Source organism: Cajanus cajan, chromosome 1 (assembly GCF_000230855.2).
Source record: "Cajanus cajan strain Asha chromosome 1, NIPB_CcT2T_4, whole genome shotgun sequence".
NCBI classification, from domain to species: domain Eukaryota; kingdom Viridiplantae; phylum Streptophyta; class Magnoliopsida; order Fabales; family Fabaceae; genus Cajanus; species Cajanus cajan.
In genome coordinates this window covers 30,396,646-30,414,154 of record NC_138517.1, presented here as the reverse complement: position 1 = coordinate 30,414,154, position 17,509 = coordinate 30,396,646, and the positions used below count along the sequence as shown (strand labels likewise).

Genomic DNA, 17,509 nt, shown 5'->3' with positions numbered 1-17,509 from the left:
GGTTTGTATGGCATAAAGTAGAAGACTTGAATTTAATAATGCAGGAATATTGTTGTTTATTGAACACGTCAACCGACGAAAGGATTGGTTTAAATAATAGTTAAGATCTGAAGACTAATCAAGTCAAATTTGATTACATTTTTCGTCGTAAATTACTCAAAGTTTAATTAAAAAGTTTTAATAATATTCTCATACAATAAAATTGTCATTTAAGCATTTCTATACGATAATTATAATTTGTAGTGAATTTTTTACTCAAATAATATATTTTTAAATTTTTTTTACTCAAATAGCAACTTTGCAAATTTATTTATTCAATTAGCACCATTTATTGTTTACTTTTTTTTATTATTATTTTTTTGCATTTTGGAATGGGCCGTTCTGTAACTAGAACGGGGCGTTCTACTTGAACATGCGTTAATTTTGCATCTGAAACGGTCCGTTCCAAAATCAGAACGGGTCATTCTGACACCCAGAACTGACCGTTCTAAAACTAGAACGGATCGTTTTAAACTAGGGTTTTAGGCCTTCTTACAAGTTTGGAGCAAGTCGTTCCAAAACCAGAACGACCTGTTCTAGGTGTCAGAACTTTCCATTATAAATACTTTCACTTTCACCACAAGTTTCACCTTCACTTTCACCATACCAAATTTATCAAAGTTATCAAAACACTAACCCACTCTTCTTATGATATTCCTTCCAACCATGATGTTGAGTATACACACAGCTTTTAACTGGTCCAGTCATGGACCTTAATCAAATACCTTCTCAGCCATTTGACCAAGCTACAGCTTCTACCTCTCAACCCAATATTCAAACCAACATTGAAGATCATATACAACCCACCTCCACACTTTTTAGACTTTCCCAATGAAATCCAACAACAAGACACTGAGTATAGCCATCTGTTAGAACGTGAAATGGTTGTGTATCCACCTGGAACACTCTTTGTTGGCCAACGCTTCCAAACAAAAGAACAAGTGCAAGATGCCATTAACAGATTTCACATTGTCAACCATTGCACTTACAAGGTTAAGCACTCAAACACTACTAGGCTTCTCGTGGAATGCGTTCACAATGACTGTGCCTGGAGATGTCTTGCTATATTGCGCACTAGAGAACAACATTGGAAAATCATGATCCTTGAAGGCCCTCACACATGTGTTTCTTCACTCATCTCCCAAGATCATAATAAATTGGGATCACAAATGATTTCTCAAACCATTTGTGAAATTATTAAGGCTAATCCATCTACACCCATTTCAACCATCATAGCCCACATCAAGTTGACCATGGGTTATACAATTAGTTACAAAAAGGGATGGTTGGCCAAGCAACATGCCATTGAAAACATCTTTGGAAACTGGGAGGAGTCATACAACAAGTTACCAGGTATGTTGCAAGCAATGCAAATGTATGTTCCAGGCTTTATTTGGAAATTTAATACACAACCGGCTTACCAAGGTGGCTTATTGGAAGAGGGGAATGTTATATTCAAAAGGTTATTTTGGACCTTTAAACCATGCATTGATGGTTTTGCCTTCTGCAAACCAATTGTTCAAGTTGATGAAACCTTTTTATACGATAAATACAAAGGTACGTTATTGGTTGCAGTTGCGCAAGATGGTCGCAACAACATAATTCCTATGGTAATGGCTACATACACTCGTTGCAACAAGTTTTTTGTTCAAAGAGGCAGGGAAGTGGATGCAATGATTAATGCTGGACATGTCTACTCAGAAATTGCAAGTAAAACTATTCAAGATGCACAGTCCAAGGCAAATACTCATAGAGTTATCACCTTTGAAAGATCAAGCACTAGATTTCTAGTGGAAGAAACGCAACATCCAAGAAAAGTTCGACCCGCTGGGAGATTTACAGTAAGGCTAGATGAAATGTGGTGTGATTGTGGAAAGTTCCAGAAAGTTCATATCCCTTGCTCGCATGTACTTGCTTCATGCTTACATGCACATCACAACTATCAAATCTACATATCTCCCATATATACCTTACAACAAGTTGCAAAGGTATACGAAAGACAGTTTGGAGAGCTCCGACATGAAGATTATTGACCTACTTACACCGGTCCAACTATGTGGCCAAATCTAAAACTCAAGAGCACTTCTAAGGGTCGGCCAAAGTCCAGCAGGATTAGAACATAGATGGATATTAGAGAACAACATAATCGTGTAAAAAATTATTCCTATTGTCACACCTAGGGATGACAAATATACCCGTACCCGCGGGTAATACTCGAACCTGTCCAGACTTTAACGGGGAATACCTAGTTTGACCAGGTACGGGTACGGGTAAAACTTGATATATTAAATCGGGTACGGGTACGGGTATGTACTTACCCGCCCCGTACCCGTACCCGTACCCATCCCCGTTCCCATTTTTAATTTAATACCCACTTTTAATTTAATTATATTAAAGAACTTTAATATTTTTTATGTATGATTATTTATTATAATGTGAGATAGAAAAATAATTTAATTATAATTATAATATAATAAAAAAATAATTTAAAAATATTATATTTTTTTATAAAAAATAAAAAATAAAAAAATTGACGGGGACGGGGATGGAAATGAAAATCATATACCCGACGGGTACGGGTACGAGGACGGGAATGGGTTTGACTCGTGAGGACAGGGACGGGTATCATGAAACCCATACCCGACCTGCCCCGTTGCCATCCCTAGTCACACCTCTGGTCACACTAGGAAGACATATCCAAATATTGGTCATGGATTTAGTTCCCTTCACCATTGATTTTATTGTTGTAATGAGCTTTAATAAATTTATTTAGTTATATTTATAATGTTAATATTCAATAAATTTAATTACTTGATGTTACTCTTTGAGACTACGTTGTGTTTGTGTTGAAAGGGTAAATTGTGTTTGCTGCAATACTAAGTTTGAAGCTAGATTTAAAGGAAAAACCTTTGAAGTATGAAACTATAGTGTCTTAAACTTAAAAACACGAGATGATAATAATGGGACCTTGTCTTAATAGATTCGAAACTTGTAAGAGTCAAACTGTGACTAATAATGAAAAATCTGGATAACATGCACATCACACTACGAAAACATGTCCAAATAATGTATAATTATAAGTTTATAAGCTAAACATTAAAATTCATATTACATTGATAAAAGAAAAAGGCATAGTGCATAAAATTGGCTAGAATGGGCCGTTTGTGACACCCTCTACCCCACATACCATAACACAAATAACAAAAATTAAATAACATAACTTTTTTTCATAATTGAAATACCAAACATGTTTGAATAGAGGATACCACATCCATAACTTAAATAGTAGCTAAATCAGCATAAATATTCTATCTATGTCTCGATGTCACATGTCCTATCAGAGCAAACCCTAACATAGAAGCCTAAGCTTCATCACCAACATGTTGATAATTACCTGTAAGACAGTCAAGGAAAAATAACACGAGAAAAGGGAGTGAGAAACATCTCACTCTGGCTCACAGTGTAAGAATATACACCAGATAGCCAAACACAAACAAAACATATATAACATAGATAAATTAATAATAATATCACATTTCACTCATCCAAGACATATCAATTTTTCATATAACATTAAAATGCACATGTATGGACACGGACTACATTTTATCATGCATGTGGCGCTAGTAACATATCACATGGCATATTGCCGCTAGCAATACACGAAGAGTACTCTAGGAGTACATGCGGGATCACACCCTCTACGCACTCTCACTAGAAGGACATACTACCAGAATCTCGTCGGGATAGCTAAGCCACACAAGATACATCTCATGCACACAATGGCGAGACTGGGACTTACAAATCGAGCTATCCCCAAGGACTAATACCCAAAGCTTTTACACTAGGGGGCCTTCTCTGGCGGTATATTCCATATCGTACCCTTAAAAATATTTATGCACATGATGCATGTCAATCAAGACTCCATGCTTTTCTCATCTCACATTTTCATGTCTCATTCCCATATCATATTATCATGTCTCATCATCATAACACATCATCATATCACATCACCATATCACATTATCATATCTCATTATCATATCATCATCATATCACATCATCATATCACATCATCACATCACATCACCATATCACACCACCATATCACATTATCATATTATCACATCATATTTACAATTTTCACATAGTAGTTTAATTCATATCAAAACTCATCTATTTGCGAAATGAAACACATATTTACACTCCGCAAACATCAAAGAACACAACAAAAAACTCAGGGGATAAAATAGAAAACATTTAAAATTTTCCTGTTTTTCATAGGGTTCCACAGGAACCCATAGAGCACTCCAATTCATACAATAAACATCAGCTTACTCATATAATTTCCTCTTACAATTACAAATGCATTCCCTTAGGTTTTCCCATAAGAACCCATAGATATATTAAAATTATACATTTATATTTAGAGACCATTCAAATTTTATCTATTTCTCATAGGGTCTCCCGTAGGAACCCACAAAAATCTCAAATCATACAATTAATTACATACAAGAGGAACAATAGGTGAAACAGATATAATTGGGGAAAACCCCTCATACATGAGCATACAACAAACACAGGATTGGAAGCCAATCCTACTACCCAACATACATTCCCACACCCAGAGCAAGGTTTCTCACTCCCCCTTACCTCGATAAATAGGAGCTGAAACTAAAGTAGAATCTTGCTAGTCTCCTCCTCTGAGTTCCCCTTGGTCTTCAGAGAGTTTAGAGGAAAAAGAGATTAGAAGTGAAAAAAATGTTCTTTTGGAGTGCTAGAGTGTGCTATTTATTGGCATCAGATGTGGCCAAAACGACCTGTTTCAAATCCAGAACGGCCCATTTTGGACCCTTTCGTCAAACGTAGATTTCATATCCAGAACGGCCCGTTCTGGGATCACATTTTAAGCTACAATAGCCATGTCTGGAACGGCCCGTTCCAAAAATGGAACGGCCCGTTCTGGGTTCGCGTATTGCTCATAAAATCATGTGTTGGAACGGCCCGTTCCACTCTAGTTTTAATAGGCCATTTTAGTAGTCTGGAACGACCCGTTCCAGTTTAAGAATGGCCTAGTCTGGACTACTAAAAATCAAAATATTACAAAATAATTTTCATAAATATTTATTGTTAAAATAGTCATAATTATTAAAAACCTTTAAAACATTCTATAAAACCCATTAAAATATCTATAAGAAAATAAACTCCATAAATATAAAAATAAACAATAATTAACTATTATACTAATAGAAAATTCGGGATGTTATACTATTCCAAAAGCAGAACGGCCCGTTCCAAACTACTAAAAAGGGCTAAAATCCCTAGTTTAGAATGGGTCGTTCCAACATTGAGGTTATGTGAAAAAACTCAACTCTAGAACAGCCCGTTTTGGTTTAAGAACGGGTCGTTCCAGATGCAAAAAAAAAAAAACACAACGAGAATGCATGTAGAATGGGGCGTTCTGGTTGCAGAACGGGTCGTTCTAGATGCAAAATTTCCAGATAATCTGGACCTAAAACGAAAAAATAAAAATAAAAGATATGTAAACAGTAAATGGTGCTAGTTGGGAAAATAAATTTGCAAAGTTGTTATTTTAGTAAAAAAAAATTAAATATATTATTTGAGTAAAAAACTCGGATTCACTTAACATTATTATCATCGTTGAAATATTTTATTTAATAATAAAAAAGTTCTATATGGTAAATTAAAATAAAATGTTTCTTATTTTAGTATTTGGCACAAGAATAAATCATATTTCTTTGTTGATTATTTAGGTTATCATATGAATATTGAATGTGTGTGTATGAATATTTGATGATTGTTGAAATTTGGTACTTGAATGTGGACCAAGACTTTTAAAAAGAAAATGGTGAAATTTCGACCAAGACTTTTTTGAAAGGAAAATTATGGCCTATGGTAGACCATAGATGAAGAAATTAAGCATTTCACATTTATTTGTAGGACCCACGAATTAATGTTTTTTTATATATAAAATAATAATCAGATTCAAATGAAATTCGAAATAGACAACACAAAAAATTGATGATAAGAAAAATAAAAAATCTATAAAAATTATTTCATATTGAAAAAAGAGTAAAAATTAAAATTTAAATATATTTTAAAGTCTTTTAAGAAGATTTTGGTATGATCTTGTAAATATTTTTCTTTAGTTTTCATCCATAAAAAATATTAAATCTTTATTTTTGACCCCTATGTTTATGTGTAACTCATTAATATATTGTGTGTATTTAACTTAAAAATTAAGTGACAATTTATGGAGATTCCTATTTATATTTCTAGTATCATATCAACATATGATACTTCTAAATTTCTAAAATGAATGTAATTTATCTAGGTTAAATTGAATGTTAAGATCTAAAATAGTGATTTCAAATTTTGGAGAGATAAAAATTCAAAAGATAAATATTTATATAAATAAAAATAAAAATTTATTCATTTCTCAAAGATTAAAAAAAAATAACATGATTGGACTTTGCAAAGTATCCTCATGTTCAAGAAAAAAAAAATCAAAAAAAAAATGGAGGACGTTAATATGGACTTTTGATTATTTTAAAAGGTGAAGAAACTTGTGTCGCATACGGTATATTTGGTAATCATGTTATTGTTATTGATTAGAAGGTGATTAATATATTTGTCTGATTGATTATTTTTAGTTAAATTTCTCTTTTTAATTATATTTATTTTTGTACACAAGATTAAAGTGAACACCTTATTTAAAGAGATCAACTCTAATTCGGACTAATAATTTGTTAGTATATATATGACCTACAGTTTAATAGACAGTTTTACTTTAAATTAATTTTATTTTGAATAATGAACATTTTGATCATTTAAAATTAATTATGGGTTGGTATTGCATAAAATAGATTACTTGAATTTAATAATGCTGGACTTTTATTGTTTAACAAATTTAACGAAATAATTTTTTTTATCAATAGTGAAGATTATAATAATGATAACTAAGTACTTATTTTCATAATTTCTCACTTCTACACCGACACTAGTTCACGAATAGATGGACTTAAATAATAGTAAAAATTCAAAAACTAATCAAGCCAAATTTGATTACATTTCTTTGAAAAAGTTTAAGCAGATTAATAATGATTTCTTAAAATAAATTTTTATTTAAGCATTTCTATACAATAAATTTAAATAAAATATTTTTATTTTAGTATTTGGCAATTGGCTCAAGAATAAATCATGTTTATTTGTAGATTATTTACGTTATCATATAAAAATTGAATGTGAGTATTTTGTGTTTGTTTAAATTTGGTACTTAAATTATCACTTGAAATCATGTTACTCCTATTATTTAAGTTGATGATATATATATATATATATATATATATATATATATATATATATATATATATATATATATATATATATATATATATATATATATATATATATATATATATATATATATATATATATATATATATATATAGAGAGAGAGAGAGAGAGAGAGAGAGAGAGTTATAATAACACTACATTACTCAATAACTTTATATTAATTGTGAATTTTATAAATCCACCCGTTAGATTGAAAGTTCATATCACTTTATATGTGAATATCAAATTTTGTTATAAATTGAACAACAACTTGAAGATAATCAAAGTATTTGTATTTTAGTATATTTTGGAAGAATATATTATGTCAATTTTGTTTTATAAAAATAAAGTATTAAATCATCTTGCATTAATATAAAATTTTGTATATATGACCTAATAAGAGATATGAACTTTCAATCTAACGGTTAGATTTTCAAAATTCACATTTAATATAAAGTTGTTGAACGGTATAATACTTAGTAAAAGTTATACCGATATTATTATAACCCTCCTCATATATATATCATTTTACTAATTTTAAAATGCCATTTATTGTGAATTTAATTAGTACATATAGGAATTTTAAATTGGGGAAATAGATAAAGTAAATATAAAATTTATGTTACTCTAAGAATTCTGGTGAGTTGGATATTAAAGTCATTAATCGTGAAAAAAACGTAACGAATAATAAAAATGAAGAGAAAAAAAAATGGTACTGCATGCACTAGTATAAATAATAGATAGAAGTTAATTTTATAAGGCAAAGCAAGAAGCAGCAGTTATCCAATATTAAATTGTTTGTTATATAGATGACAAGCATGATCATGAATTCCTCCATTATTTTCACTCTTTGTTATCTTTGGTTGCTAACGTTACGTTTTGGTGTTTGCAGAGAGATTGTGTGCATCCCAAGGGAGCGAGAAGCACTTTTGAAGTTAAAGCATAATCTGCAACAAGGTAACATCCCACGTTGTTGAGCTTCACCTCAACACTTCATCAAGACCTAATTCAACTGACTATATATTCTATGGCACTGACTCTGATGAAGAGGCTTATGAAAAGGCTTACGAAGCTTATATGAGATCTATGTTCGGTGGGGAGATAAATCCTTGTTTGGTTGATTTGAAGCATTTGAATTACTTGGACTTGAGCGGCAATGAATTACTTGGAGCAGGAATCCCAATTCCCGGTTTTCTTTGGACAATGACTTCCTTAACTCGCCTCGACCTCTCCTATGTTGGATTCAATGGGAAGATTCCCCCACAAATCAAAAATCTATCCAATTTGGTGTATCTTGACCTTACCTATGTTGCCATTGGACCAATTCCATCTCAGATCGGGAATCTCTCCAATTTGCTCTACCTTCATCTCACAAGTAGATCTAATAAAGGAGATTTGTTTTCTGAAAATGTTGATTGGCTATCGAGTCTTTCGAAGCTCGAGTATCTTGATTTGAGTGGCGTAGACCTATCCAAATCATTTCATTGGTTACACAATCTTCAAGCTCTTCCTTCTTTGAAGCACCTACATTTGTCAAATTCTAAGCTTAATCACAATAACCAACCATCCTTTCTTAATGTCTCATCTCTACTCACTCTTGATCTTTCCTTTGCTTCTTATTCTCCTGCCATTTCTTTTGTCCCAAAATGGATATTTAGTTTGAAGACACTTAATTCTCTTCAATTACGGGGTAATGAAATCCAGGGTCCGATTCCTGATAGTTTTCAAAATCTCACACTTCTTCAACATCTTAACCTTTGGTCGAATTCATTCTCATCTTCTATACCTAATTGGTTATACCGTCTTTGTCATCTGGAATTCTTGAACCTAGCACAAAACAACTTGCATGGGTCTATTTCTGATAACTTGGGAAATTTGACTTCTTTGGTTGTACTTTATTTGTCATATAATCAACTTGAAGGACCAATTCCATCTTCTATAGGAAATTTGACTTCTCTAGTTGAACTTGATTTATCAAATAATCAACTTCAAGGAACAATTCCAACCTCTTTAGGCAATCTCTGCAAGTTAAGGGAGATATATTTCTCGTATCTCAAACTCAACCAACAGGTGAATGAAATTTTACAAATTCTTACTCCTTGTATTTCCCACGGACTAAAAACATTGGCCATTCAAAGTTCTCAACTCTCAGGCAATCTAACAGATCAACTTGGGGATTTTGAAAATATTGTTGGACTAGATTTATCTGAAAACTCAATTGGTGGTGCACTTCCTAGATCAATTGAAAAACTTTCATCATTAAAATCTCTCCATCTGTCCAAAAATAAATTTCGTGGAAACGCATTTGAAAGTCTTAGATCACTCTTTAATTTGTCATATCTTTACATTGATGACAACCTTTTTCAAGGAGTTGTCAACGAAGATCATCTGGCAAATTTTATAAGCTTAAAGATCTTTTCTGCATCAGGGAACAATTTTACATTAAATGTGAGTCCCAATTGGCATCCTAATTTTTTGCTTACCAATTTGGGAATGGGCTCGTGGCAATTAGGTCCCAATTTTCCATCATGGATTCAGTCACAAAACAAAATTGAATATTTAGATCTGTCTAATGCAGGGATTTTAGATCCTATTCCTGCTTGGTTTTGGGAAAGATTTTCTCAAGCTTTTGTTGTAAACCTCTCTCATAATCATATACATGGTGAGCTTGCAACTACATTAAGGAATCCAATTTCAATCTATAATGTTTATCTAAGCTCAAATAACTTATTTGGTAAATTACCCAATCTTTCAAATGATGTGTATCGGTTAGATCTTTCAAAAAATTCATTCTCTGAATCCATGAATGATTTTTTGTGTAAAAATCAAGTCGAGCCAATGCAATTAGGATTTCTCAATCTTGCATCAAATAACTTATCAGGAGAAATACCTGATTGTTGGATGATTTGGCCATTTCTAGTGGATGTAAATTTACAAAGCAACCATTTTGTTGGAAACTTACCTCCATCCATGGGTTCCTTAACTATATTGCAATCTTTACAAATTCGTAACAACTCACTCTCAGGAATGTTTCCTACCAATTTGAGGAAAAATAACCAATTGATATCCTTGGACCTTGGGGAAAATAATCTTTCAGGAACTATTCCAACATGGGTTGGAGAAAAGCTCTCCAGAATGAAAATACTTCGCCTTCAATCAAACAAATTTTCTGGTCATATTCCAAATGAAATGTGTAATATGAGTCTTCTTCAAGTTCTATACCTTGCACACAATGATTTATCTGGAAATATACCTAGTTGTTTCAATCACTTGAAGGCCATGACACTAATGAACAAAAGCACAACTCCTCTTATCTTTTCCGAAGCAACAAACTATGCATTTGGTAGTAATACAATAGGTATAGTCAGTGTGCTCCTTTGGCTAAAAGGAAGAGGGGATGAGTACCAAAACTTTCTAGGTTTGGTGACAAGCATTGATATTTCAAATAACAAGTTGTCAGGAGATATACCAATAGAAATCACAAATCTAAATGGATTGAACTTTTTGAACTTATCCCACAACCAATTAACTGGTCATATTCCATCAAGTATTGGCAATATGGGTTCATTACAATTCATTGATATCTCAAGGAACCAACTTTCAGGAGAAATCCCTCCAACCATATCAAACTTGAGCTTTCTCAGTATGCTAGACTTGTCTTATAATCATTTGAAGGGTAAAATTCCAACAGGCACTCAAATTCAAAGCTTTGAAGCATCCAATTTTGTTGGCAATAACTTATGTGGTCCACCGCTACCTGTCAACTGTAGATCCAATCCACAAATTCCTAATATTGATCACATTGGAACAGAGGATGATGGGCATGGAGTGAATTGGTTCTTTGTGAGTATGACACTTGGATTTGTTGTGGGATTCTGGGTAGTTGTTGCTCCTTTGTTCATTTATAGATCATGGAGATTTGTCTATTTTTGTTTTCTTGATGACATTTGGTACAAGTTGCAATCCTATTGGTGATTGTTGGTGTTCAATGTAGTGTTGCTATTTTATGTTGTTGGAAATATAATTACATTATTTTTTTTTTGTATTTCAATGAAAGGGGTATAAAATTATATTATAATTGTAACTTTCAATCGCAAATGACACAATAAACCCATTGCCCTGCCATTTGGAATGTCCTCTGGTTACTTACGTTCACTGAAAGGAGAGTGATATCCATTTCCCTACAAGTAACATGCTTTCAAATTAGAGTGCAAAAGAATCGTTTTAGCTTATTGGCTTTCTTATTTTATACCTTTACTCTTCTAATGTGGTTTTGTCATTGTTAGGCTACTTGATCACCAGTTGATGATTTAAGGAACCTGATTAAGTTATTTTCTCCTTTAGATTGGTATTTAACATTCACTTATGAAATCATTGTTGCTTAAGTCCAAGTAATTCAAATGCTTCAAATTGTTGACCTCCCTAGCTACTGATATGTTGTTTGGTAACTGGAATTTTTGTGCCATGGGGACATTTAATTTGTTCTTGAGAGTTGAGACTTTTACTTGGAATAGATTGTAATCTTTGCATGCTTGTCTTGCACAAGTGATCATCATCATCATATTTGTGTGTTCCAAAAATGTAATAAGAGGTGATGTTGTCTCCATTTTGACAAGATGGCGGTATGCATAGTTATTTGATATTCATATTGTCACCATGGTCTTAGTCGTTTGTGTGTATTTTGCAAAATGTAACAAGAAGTTCTTGTTGTCGTTGTGTATGTGAGTCAATCTGTCTTGGTGTCAGTTTGTGTTTTTGACGTTTATGCTTGAAATAAGCTAAACATGTTTTGTGTTTTCTTCTAAGAACGCCAAAAAGAACCATGTTATTGCATTTTGCTCACCGATGATGTATTATCTATCATGTTTCAATGTCGTTTTGCTAATTTATGTGTATTAGTAAGTTTTAACTTCTTTGAACGCACTAACCACAAAAGGGAATACAACACAAAAAGTAGGTGGCGAGTTTGTTGTCTTAACAGAAAAATTTGTACTGGTTATTTTCAGGGCATGTTTGATTAACTTGTGACAGCCTGTATTTTGTGGAAGATTGGATTAGAGAGTAGAAAGTGGTGAAGGGACTGTACACTATATACACATAGTTGGTACTAGGCCACTCCTTTTTGAGGAAAAATCAATATTCTACCAAGGTAGGTAGTGGTTAGGGATGGCAAAAATACCTGCACCTGCGGGTATCTGCGAGTAAAATCCGCTACGAATAATAAATTGATAGACTAATCGGGTACCCGTGGATAATGAGAACGGATAATTTTTTACCCGTTTATAAATGGGGCGGGGGCGGGTATGATGATATTCATACCCGCGAATACCCGTTTAATAATATTTCTTAAATATCTTAATTATCCTTGTACCACATAACCCTAAAACTACACTCTCTCATCTTCTAAGAGTGTGGATGCTAGGTAGTTCTTCTCGTTGTGACTTCAGACGCAATCCAACCTTCTTAGTTTTTGTCTGTGCATTTGAGTCTCCATTTGGTCAGCTGTGCAAGATCTTGACTTCGTCTAGGATGCTTTGACTTAGTTTTGTCCATCGTCCATGGTCTTGTATCATCTGAGGCTTCATTATTTTCCTTCTTGTGCTGGGCTTGATTTCATTTGATCGTTTGATCTCCTCATCTGACGTCTTGTTAGCTTTTTCCCTTCATCTTGGTTTCTCGTGCTCTTGTTCTTTATTTCCTTTGTGTCTGCATTTGTGGGTGTCTTTGTCTGATGTATTTCCTTCTTTTGATCAGCCTTTATCCGGTGCTGAGCTCATATCTCTTGGTTTTGGTGTAGATGATAATACATGTATATTCTTTATTCTTCAGTTTGCCTGTAATTATGTCTTTATCTGAAATACTAACACACTTGTTAAAAATAACAATATGCATTATATTTGTCTCATTCAAAACCTTACTAGGAGTTGCTTCGTCTAACTTAACAATCTCCCCCTTTTTGATGATGACAAATATAATTGATCAAATGGTTTCAGATAAACTAAATTAGAGGTATTTGTATGTTATGGCAGATTGGCAGGTTCGTTATGTTTCTCCCCCTTAGTATATGTTCTCCCCCTTACTAGATTGTTTCTTTGCCTATTTCTGATTGTTTTTGATTAATTCTTTTCTATTTCGCCCCCTTTGTAATCATCAAAAAGAAATTAACACTAGGGTGAGTATCAAGGCAGAACGATAGTTTTTTTAAGAGGATCTCTATTTCAAAGTAAGTGGTATAACAAATGAGATTCCATGCAAGATTATTCATCATAACATTGATCAGAGCATTTTACTCATCAAGATGATAACTCTAAATGAAGCATATATACTTAGTTAGATTAGATTGAGTAGAACTGCAGATGTACACAAGAAAAAAATATGTACGACAAGCGAATCATACTATCACTTTTCTCATTTGTAGTCATCAAGAATGATGAGTTTCTACGGATATTCAAACATCAAAAATATTTATATAGTAAGCGAGATGCTTAGGGAGTAAGGGAACCTATAGTCATGAGCAGATCAATTTATACATCAACCAAAATTTTAAAAATGCATTGATCAAAATCAAAAATGTGTGCAACATGAAGACTCTATATAATCAAATGAAAACACTTTTTTCTATTATGATTATTCAGATGAAATGGATAAGTTTTTGGAAACAGTCTGACACTAGAAGAGTTATTATATCCAGCAAGAAAGGAAAATAGCATTGAGTAGATTATTCCCTATATCAGCCAATAATTCTAGATAAGAAAATGTAAATATATTATTGACTTGACTTAGAAATATGTACATCATGAGAAATTTATACAGAGAAGTTTTTACGCAATTATCCCTATTTTCCTATTTCTTCTATGGTGATCACAAGGTTTTGATGCATGGAAGAAGCTCCAGGGAAGCCTTGTGAGGATCTATTGGAGTAGGGGAAGCTTTTTGAAAGAGGAGGATTTTCTAGATTTCTAAAGAAGAATGTCGTTTTTATGGAAGAAGCGCATTCAATGAGTTTTTCCTGCAGATGAACTTGCTTCTCCCTTCTTCTTTGCCAAAGCCCACTCCCCATTCTTCTTGTGCTTCTTCAACAACAACTTCAGAACAATTTTTTTCACTTCTCTGTCCATTTCGGGTTGTGTCTTCCTCTGCTATTCTGACTTAGGATTCTTGTTTTGAGAAGATTGGTGTGCACTAGACACCATTCCTCCTAGGAATTCTTGAGGAATATTCGAGAAGACGTAGTGTATCAACACCAAGTTAGTGTAGATGACACTTCTAGTGTGGATACACCAGAGTATCCCACTTTCCTTCATCTAGTTGATATTATAGTGATGCTTTCACATGTGTTACTGATCACGTCTTCAAGAGAGCGAGATAGCGAGGGCTATTTTTTTTTTAAAGAAACATCAGAAGAGAGGATTGAAAGATGAAGTATGTGAAAGTTTGAATCGTGTTGTGCATGACTTTGATTCCTAAGAGCCCTATGGGGTTTTTATAGCCAGAGAGAACTTCAGCTTTTATGATTATTTTTAATACATGCATTATGTGGCACCTGTCTGTCTTCCTCGTGTAGAGTGGCGTGCAGCTGCATTTAATTTCAGATAAGGGAAGTGTCTTTTCTAATAGACACACAAGTGACGGTCATATAGCTTATTCATTGAGAAGCTTATCCATTAATAATGGAAGGTGCTTGATTACCATTGACAGACATGCCTTCCGATGATGATTATTATAGATTTGAAGTACGATCAACAAAATTCCTAGACGCAAGGATCAAATAAACATATGGGAAATTACTTAGGTGTAGTATCAGACTAGGATTTTCAGACGTAGTGGTTTCTTACTACATTCTGAGGAGTACATGGACGTAATGATTTTGCCACTCTTGTCATCCTAATATGTTATGCATGGAGCTAGACAATAGATATATTAATATTCTAGCAAGTTTAAAATTGGAATGGTCGTTCCTAACCTTGGAACGACCGTTCTAGCCTTTAAAATTGCACTAAGTTAGGCTTTGGAAACAGGTTGTTCCCAATTAGGATTATAGTACAAAATTTCTGTTGGGAATGGCAGTTCCAGGTTTAAGTAAGGTCATTCCCAACTTGGGTTTCTATGCAAATTTTGAATTGGGAACAATCATTCCAAGTTTGTGAAGGGTCGTTCCAAGCCTTATCCCTAGCTTTGAGCCTTCTGGGCCTCCGAGTGTTGTCCTGGTCCATTTTGGTGCTTTGTCAGGCCCTTAAGGGTTATTCTCTTCTTGTCTTCATAAGGCGCGAATGCTCCTATGTTGATTCCTTCAGTCAAGTGGATTTTTTTGCATTTTTTTTTGCTCCTTGGATAACAAGGCATTGAGACTGGATTTTCCAGAGGTAGGTAAGGATGGAAAGTCATTTCGGCTTGAACCTTCGGCTTCCTGTCATCATGTGAATGCTCCATGTTGATTCCTCTTGGTAGGTGGGTTTGCCTGTATCTTTGCTTGTGATAGTCATATTTTAGTACATTTTTATTTGTGTTTTTGCCTTATTTGATTTCTTTTAGTGTCATATATTCATGTATTAGTTTATATTTGTGTTAGTGAGTCATTTAGGATTTAGTTGTAAATTTTACTAAATTCCCGTAATAATTTCCTATTTTGACACAATTTCTTTTACAGACCATATCTGGATCCATACAACTCAGAATTGCCAAATTTTGGTGTCCCTGGAAAGATAAGAGGGATATCTACAACTTATATGATGGGAGAAAAACCTGGTTTGAACTTTTTCAGGCCCAAAATCGCGCCTCAAGTTCACGACACTACATTGAAGTTTTCAGCTTGTATTGAAACTGTTTAGTTGTAGTTAATCAGGATTTAGGAGTATAATTAGTGGGCAGGGCTTTTAGTTTAGGCCCATTATTTTGTCTTCAAATACATGTAACAACTCTTTAGTTTAGGCCCATTATGTAGTGACTCGGGAACGCTATCAAAATGGCACCGTTGCCAGGGACACAAGTCATTTTGTTTGGATTTTTATCACGTATACCAACTATTTTGATTAAATGTTTTAGTATTGTATTCCAGTGTTTGTATAAATGTCTTTGTTTTTTTCTCTCTAAATAATATAAAGTATTATGTTGCTTTTTTAATTTTAGATTTTAGGTTTGTAGTATACGTAAATTTTTGTCTCCATTTTCGTTTTTGTTTCTGGTCACTAACCATTGTAGGTAGGTATTTTGTCTCCATTTTTGTTTGTTGTAAAAAAGAGGAAAAGCTACAGCAAAATAGAGTGTTGCTGTAGCAAAATAGTGTTGTTGTTTCAAAACAAAGTGTTGTTGTTTTGTCATTGTTTCCTTGTTGTTTTCTTACTGTTTCATTGTGGTTTGGCTGTTATTTTTTTTTTTGTTTTTATTGTTGCAAAACAAAGTAAAAGGTGTAGTAAAAAATAGATGACTAGTAGAGATCCTAAGGTGGAAAAATTCTCTTCCATGGAACCTACCCGAAAATTTTCATTTCTTCTCCGACTGTGCTATGGTAGACAAAGGTAAAACATGATTTTGAGCAAACTTACTCCCTTTGGGAGTAAATAGGCTCAAAATTGCGAAATTGCTTCATCTTCATAGAGTTTTATAAATTTTTACATAGGGGTATTTTGGTAATTTAGCAAAAGTAGGTCCGATTAGGCCAAATTTTTTCCAAAAGGTAGCTAACATTCACACATCAAGACACTCTTGTTACAAAGTAACTATAGGTGTTGAGGGTCCTTTTTGTCAAATTCCTTCATTTATACCACTTTTTCAATTCTTTTCTGTTTTTGATATTTTTAAAAATCACCAAAAAAAATCTCAAAAATAAGAAATCTTATATGAAATGAGGTTTTGGTATTGAAATAGTTTTTAAAATTCATTTGGTGTTGTTTTGCTTGTTGTAGACAATTATATAGTAGATATTGACTTTTTTGTTGACTTTTGACTTTTGGTTGACTTTTGACATGTTGATAACCTTGTGTGTGTTCTCACTTGTATGACTAGATTTAATCCTGGTATAGTATATGAATTTGATTCTAAAATAGAAAGAACACTTCATAGGTTAAAAGCTAGTCATAATAGTAATAGTGTAGTTGTTCATTCTAAAATTACTAGT

At 33.2% G+C, this 17,509-nt stretch overlaps 1 protein-coding gene across 2 annotated transcripts; it reads left to right on the top strand.

Moving 5' to 3' along the window:
• The first annotated feature begins 8,147 nt into the window (after positions 1 to 8,147).
• Positions 8,148 to 16,515, top strand: LOC114916232 (receptor-like protein EIX1). 2 transcript variants are annotated; one of them, XM_029272561.2, is made up of 2 exons: positions 8,148 to 8,352; positions 8,444 to 11,486. In XM_029272561.2, the coding sequence occupies exons 1-2, from the start codon at positions 8,205 to 8,207 to the stop codon at positions 11,368 to 11,370; spliced, it is 3,075 nt and encodes a 1,024-aa protein (XP_029128394.1). In that variant the 5' UTR covers positions 8,148 to 8,204; the 3' UTR covers positions 11,371 to 11,486. The 2 variants fall into 2 exon arrangements, 1 of the variants encoding a protein (XP_029128394.1); XR_003804623.2 differs by lacking the exon at positions 8,444 to 11,486 and adding an exon at positions 16,043 to 16,515 and having other exon boundaries at positions 8,214 to 8,352.
• Positions 16,516 to 17,509: the final 994 nt, after the last annotated feature.

What these genes read in the sequence shown, in the direction of transcription:
- LOC114916232 (XM_029272561.2), top strand. Translation starts at nt 8,205, where the DNA reads ATGACAAGCATGATCATGAATTCCTCCATTATTTTCACTCTTTGTTAT. An exon ending in AAAGCATAATCTGCAACAAG is followed by an intron (nt 8,353 to 8,443) that starts GTAACATCCCAC and finishes ACTCTGATGAAG; the next exon opens with AGGCTTATGAAAAGGCTTAC.